At 38.4% G+C, this 6,775-nt stretch overlaps 1 protein-coding gene across 1 annotated transcript; it reads left to right on the forward strand.

Annotated features, from left to right (window-relative positions):
- Positions 1 to 842: 842 nt before the first annotated feature.
- ccdc112 (coiled-coil domain containing 112) lies at positions 843 to 6,705 on the forward strand. Its single transcript, XM_029439995.1, has 14 exons — positions 843 to 888; positions 1,863 to 1,987; positions 2,383 to 2,504; positions 2,718 to 2,807; positions 3,066 to 3,141; positions 3,582 to 3,708; positions 3,953 to 4,069; positions 4,203 to 4,340; positions 4,955 to 5,076; positions 5,283 to 5,411; positions 5,653 to 5,818; positions 5,990 to 6,088; positions 6,228 to 6,346; positions 6,466 to 6,705. Exons 1-14 carry the CDS (start codon positions 844 to 846, stop codon positions 6,494 to 6,496), a joined length of 1,506 nt encoding a protein of 501 aa, XP_029295855.1. The 5' UTR covers position 843; the 3' UTR covers positions 6,497 to 6,705.
- The last annotated feature ends 70 nt before the right edge of the window (positions 6,706 to 6,775 follow it).

Here is a 6,775-nt window from a genome sequence, read left to right on the forward strand (position 1 = left end):
TGATTACATTACAGGTATTACAACATTACTTATCCTTATAGCCTACTTATATGTCAAAATGTCTTCTTCTTTTTAACCTGACCAAGCGGCTATTGAAGTAGCCTGGTTCAAGACCTCTGACTTCCCCCTACATCGTCAAACAAAAGCAAGTCAGTCTGATTAGAAGATCATCATTGAGTACACTGAGATCATGACCTAAGTAAGCTATTTATAAATATTTATATATACATTTATAACACCATGAAATACAGCCTTTTACATTCATATAGGGCTAATTTAGCCTATAACACAACATAATATTGCTCTTTTGACACAAAACAAAGAAAGACAACCAAAACAAACAAAAAAGAATGCTCCTACTGTTTTAATAAATGGTAATATATACAAAAATGGCATATGCAAACTATAACAAGTATTTAGGAATAACATTTAAAATTAAACAAATAACTGTTTTTGGCGTAAAGCAAGCTGAACAAATTCTTGTTGCTTTTGTACTTAGTATTTTTAAAGGCAGTTTAGGAGTTAATATTAAACAATAACACATGGGTGGTATTTTAAATTCCAGTATTTTTAAACCCATTCAGTCTAAAATTTTAGACATTTTGAAAACAAATGATTTGGTTAATGTAAGTCTGTCGTTATGGTTACCGTCTCCTGGTTACATTAGGTTTGTCTCCCTTAATGTAGCCCGACCATCCCATCAATAATATGTCCAACTCTAGTCCAGTCTCTCATGTTTGCATACAGCGTCCTCTGCTGGTATGAAACACTAACTACAGGAGCACTGGCAAACTACGCTGGTGTTTTAAATAAAGTTTATTTTGTTTACAGATTCGCTTAAACATGGCCACCCTAGCAACCACGCGATGCGCCGATAAACATTGCTCGGTAGGCATCAGTTCTCAAACTGACATGTATTAGTTAGTTATTTGACAACATTTTAAGTATCTTAAATGTTTAAAAATCCCAGGGAAATCAGGATATATTCGTACTGATGGACGAATATCAAGCTAACGTTAACGAGCTACTAGTTACAGAAGAAGGGGCCGCTTGCTAACGCTATCTTTATTCTTTTGTTTACACGCTAGCCACTGACATAATGAGACCTTTCCATAAGTTTGTGTAATACTTAGGTGTGTTTTTTTGGCGTGGGGCTTGTAGGTCTTTCCCCCAAGAACATTTTACGTTTACAGTTAAAAATATACAATTTCACATACTTTTAGACTATTAATATTAGTACCATAAGTTGTGCATTATAGCTAGAGCTGTACGCTCGTCATTATTCAGTGTATTTATTTATTGAGAATATGTCGCTCCAGCCTCTGTCCGAGAACGGATGCCTTGTGTGTTACTTCCATGGTTACTATTAGTTACTCTACTCTGAAATCCATTTCGATTGTACTGTAATAACCTCTTGCCATACGTACTTATTTATTGTATCTTACCTATTTAACCAATGTTTAGACTGACGGAATAAATGTTTTGGGACCATTAGTGGTTAGGGTTAGTTTAGTTTTTAGGGTCTTTGGTTAGTCTTGTTCGTTAACATATTTTAAATACAATCTGCTTATTGTTTGAAACCATATTCTCAAGCTTCAGAAAGCTTATCAGGGCAGTCCCATTTCACATGTCACTATTATGTCTTATGATTGTACTTGCATTACTACTGTTTGAGCTGAACAGAACTGATTAGCCTCCCATACTGTTGTGGTTCCAGATTGATGAGGGACTTAGTATTCCATTATCGGACACGTTGAGGAAGCTTCATCCAAAATGGATTGAAATGTATACCTAAAGTTGTTGTTATATATCACACTATGATCTGCTGTTGTGTTTTGCTTTCATCAAATTAATTTGAGCAGGGAGAGGGAGACTCCAGCAGTGTCAAGCAGCTCTGCACATCACCTCCTGTCTGCGATGAGGATCAGAGGCTTGCCAGGCAGAAAGCTACGCAGTTTCTCAGAATAGCTGAGATAAACAGGAGGCAGTAAGTGAAGTGAAGCTACTCAGGGTTATCTTACAATACATTGTAAGTCTCCAAACACTAAAGTGAGATACAAATGAAATCCAACATTACCACAAACTACAGCATCAGATAAAGTATCGTGTTAAATTTGTTTTGTCCAACCCTTTATCTCATCTGCATTTGCATGTCATTTTTTAGCCCCAATTACTTCACTCACATATCATACAAACTCGACTTATTTGGTACTGCCGAGTCATCACAAGCGAAACACATATATTGAATTGTACTTTTAACATTTATTGTAATAATTAGTGGAAAACAGAAAGCAAGATACGTTCCTTAGAGTTTAAACTTTAATATCGGTGTGTCTTTACTGGTCAATGATGTAATAAACCCATTCAACTCATTCTTCACAGGATTGAAAAGCTGGAGAAAGAGAGGACGCTGAGTGTTCAGTGCAGAAAGAATGGCTGGACAGATGTGCCTGGAGAACTGGAAGAGTACGAGAAGGTGCTGGAGGAAGAAAGAAATGCTGAGAGTGGGTCTTTTTTTCCCGACAGTATCCTAATATTTCCCCCTGATGTTTTAATGCTTTAATTTTTAAGTGACAGAGTCTCTCAGACACTGTCTCCCTGAAAGTGGAGTTCTAGCAGTAAACCCATGTTAAAGGAAACATGCATTGTCAAGACTTTACCGCTTTGATAAACAACAAAAAACTGCTATTCATAATGCTCTTTGCATTTTGTTTTAGAAATCAATCTTCAAAAGCAACTAGTGAAGATTCATAATGGTGTGAGGAAATTTCAGAGACAGCTAATCGATGTGAAGCCAACTCCTGAGTGTAAGTTTTGTACTGACTAGTGTTTTCTTCATAGTACCTTAAAAACAACCATTGTATTGTATTGTTCATTTCGCCATCTTTTGAGGAATTCAGTAAATTCTTGTCATCATTTATGTCATCACGTGTGCCATTCTGCTACATCAGTATAAAAGATGCTCTTGCAAAGTCGTGCACTGCTCAATAAAAGCACGGTGAGTGTCATAATCACATACAATAGAAATCTGATTGTTAATAATGTTTCTGCCTTTCTACTTTCAGTGATTGAAAGACTGAAGGAAATAATGACGGAGGTGGAAATCTCAATTAACAGCCTTAAGGAGGAACAGCGGTCGTGGTAACGGGATACGCTAAACAACTTTGGAAACAAAAGTAGAAACTTTTAGAAACAAAAGTAGAAACCCTATAAATGTAATGCACTATAACACAATGACCGTTGAATAAATACCAACTTTAACTTATTATGTTTAGTTAATTACTAAATGCATAACACAAGATTATAAATATTAGAAACACAATATTAAATATAATGCTATCCAAGACATGTTTAGTCCAATAAATACAAATATATATATATATATATATATATATATAGATAAACAAAACAAACAAAAAATGTAAACTATTCAAAAATGACACGGTTATGTGCACCAAAGTATGCAGCAAGTAACAGTGACAGTAACAGCTACTTATCAGTGTTTGCTCCACACTGGGAAAAAATATATGAACTCTAATGAAAATATTATGAATAGTCGTCGTTTGTGTTTCTCGTCTCAGCTTTGAGGGACTTTTGAAGGAGGAAAGGACATGCAGACAGGAGACCGCTGCTTATGAGAAGAAGATTGAAAACTTGAGCCTTGCTGTCAAACCAGACCCTAAACTACACACAGCCCCCGCTGTTAAGGTCCGTCTCTCTTCATCTCCCTCCTTTCTGTGCTTTCTCTCTTATCCATCATTAATGCAATGAAATAGTTTGTGTTCTAGCTTTGAATCTTAAAATAAGTGTGATAAATAGTGTTATAATGTGTTATAGTGTATAATGGTGTTAGAGTTGACAGAAAAATATCTTGTTCTTTTTTTTTATAAAATGCCTTCATAATTCTGACTCAAGCTGAATTTCATTGATAGCATCATTTTCTTTCAATAAGACCAAACCCCCGGACAGAGACCTCCCTGCAGAGGTCAGAGTACTGGAGGCTTTCCTGCTGAAGACAGGAGGACCCTGTGGTGGCTGGGACCAATATGACCACCAAGCCTTCCTTAAAGTAAGAGGTTATTGTCATTGCACACAGTCACTGTGTTCAATGTTTTGCTTCAGGCAACTTCAGCAGACGCCAAGCCAAAGGTTGTTTGCCACAAGATCCTTGTCTGACCTACTCTAACCGGTTTGATTTACAGGTCTTGACAAAGCACAGTGGGCAACCGGTCTACAGGAAAGAGGCCAAACTGTACTTGCCTGGTAAAACATTGGAGGAGATAGAGCAACACGAGGACTGGCATCAGGAGCTGATCTACCTACAGAACAGGAAGAGAGAGGTTAGACATATGACATGTATGAGCTCAAAAGGAAAGCAAACCTCACTTGGATAGGTGCATGTTAGTCCTCCTCATGCTGTGAGTATCTCGAGAACTGGCATGTGAAGATGAAGAAAAAGCAACATGCCTTCTTGACATCACATGGTCACCTGACTGTGTGTTTGAAAAGTAAATTGAATCCGGATCGTGCCATTTTTAGTTGTCTGAAACAATAATCATTAAAAAAAAAAGGAAAACGAATTCAAGTCATTTATATTATATTTTAGATGTCATTTTAACATCTTCAGTTATAACTTTATTCTCTATAAACATGACAGAAGGTGCCGAAAATGTAAAAGAATCTTGAAAGATCAAGACTTCAAGACTTCTACATCCACTGAAGCTCCGCTGAATAGATGGCGCCACCTACTGCTTATCTCCATGAACCCACTTCTAATAATCGCACGATGGTCGTGGATGGAAACAATTAGCATTTTCTTTTGCTGATTGAAATCCGATTAAAATTTGTGCTATATTTGCATAGAAACCCACCTTTAGCCAGGAGCTCAGAAAGAGCGGTTTGGTAGCTGTGCATCTGTCCCCATTTTTGTTAATTGTCTTCATACCATACACAGGCTATTCAGCGGTGGAAAGCCAGCAAGCATCAGGAACGCCAGACCAGAATACAGAGCCAGGAGGAGGTGGAGGAGGAAGGAAGAAGGGAGAAGGAGGCCAAGAGCCAGGCCCACCAACACAGGTGAGTCAGAAGTAGAGCAGAATAGAATTCAAAACAGAAAGATGAGCAGACATCATTGCACCAGAACGTCCTAGCAGAACTGATGAACACTTTTATAGGTCACCGTAAATAAAGGTGAATTTGGGGGCTTTATTTGCTCATAGTCTTTGTTAGTGTCCCTTTGGTATCATATCTGTTTTAGTGTGTTTTATCCTCTTCTGTTTAAGGACCCAGGAGGAGAAGAGGGAGGCAGCGCGGCAACTGGAGGAGTGGAGGGAAGAGAAGAGAAGGAACGAGGAACACGAAGAGGAGCAGAGGCTGGCTGAGGAGATACAAAAGAGGAGACGGGCAAAGGTGCTTTTGTGTGTGTGTGTGTGTGTGTGTGTGTGTGTGTGTGTGTGTGTGTGTGTGTGTGTGTGTGTGTGTGTGTGTGTGTGTGTGTGTGTGACAAGTAATTTTACTGTAGTTCTGGTTATTCATCGTCAAAGATAGTGCTTCTATATTTGCATGTACTTGAAAATCAATACACATGTAAATACGGTTGGTGTCCTCAAAAAATATTTTGGTTTAGCAAAATTATTTCTGTTTATCAGGAAGAGCAGTCGCCGGACAGCTGGAAGTGAAGCTGACCATTGAGGAGCAGCTACGACTGAGGAGAGAGGAGGAGGAGGAACAGGGGAGGAGGTGGAAAGAGGAGGAACGGAGAGAGATGGATGAGCGGAGAAGGGAGGCTGCAAAGGGCATCAAACGCTTTAATGAAAGGGTACGAATCAAGTCTGAGAATCACGGAGAAAGACCAGTTGTTGGTCTGTCTTGCCGTGTGTTACCACTGTCAAGGGCCAGGCTTCTCACTAGAACACAGTTTTTTTGTGATGTGAGGTTTTACCAGTTGTACACTGTGTAATATTAAAGATATCTTTGCCTTTTTCTGAAGGATCTACACAAGGTTGAGGCAAAGCTTCAGGTGAAACAGCTGAGGGAAAAGGAGGAAGAGGAAAGACAGAGGAGAATCACTGCTAAGTTGAAAGAAAAGGTAAGGGGTTGTACAGCGAACATGTCAAATCTCTTGAAATTATTAACAAAAACAAAAACATTTTATCCACAAAATTTGAAAATGTTAAATAAACAGGTTTGTGGGTTTAGGTAAAGGTTGATGTGTGCTCTTCATTCAGGTGGATGGTAACGTCAGCAGAGACCCCTCTAGGCTTACCCGCCCCACAAAGGGATGGGAGGAGCGAATGAAACACATTGGACCTTCGGGAGGAGGGCCTGTGCCGCAGATGTTTCACAGGTCTGATTGCAACAACTTTTATACATTCACCAGGACAGTTTTCTATAAAAAAAAATGCTTTGGGTAAAAGTAGGTGATCACTTGGTGAATAACTGAAATCTTCTGTCATTTTGTTGCAGAGCTGTTCCCACTTGGAGACAAGGCCTGTGATGAGCATTACTGGAAGTCAACTGAACATCCCTGAAATGCATTCAAAATTCAGTTTTTTATAGAAATTTGATTCAATAAAAATGTACACATAGAGATCCCAACACCAGATTGTGCCTTTCTTTCAATCTACTGTGTACTGCTATCAATTAAATTAACTTGATTTTACAAAACTATTATTTTAAATAAAAGCTTGTGTAAACTTCACAATTTCTCATCTCTGGTGGTCTGTTTTTGCTTTGTTAAAATGGTAGACTGTTAACATTGTTATTTTGTATTCAC

Source organism: Cottoperca gobio, chromosome 9 (assembly GCF_900634415.1).
Source record: "Cottoperca gobio chromosome 9, fCotGob3.1, whole genome shotgun sequence".
Taxonomy (NCBI): domain Eukaryota; kingdom Metazoa; phylum Chordata; class Actinopteri; order Perciformes; family Bovichtidae; genus Cottoperca; species Cottoperca gobio.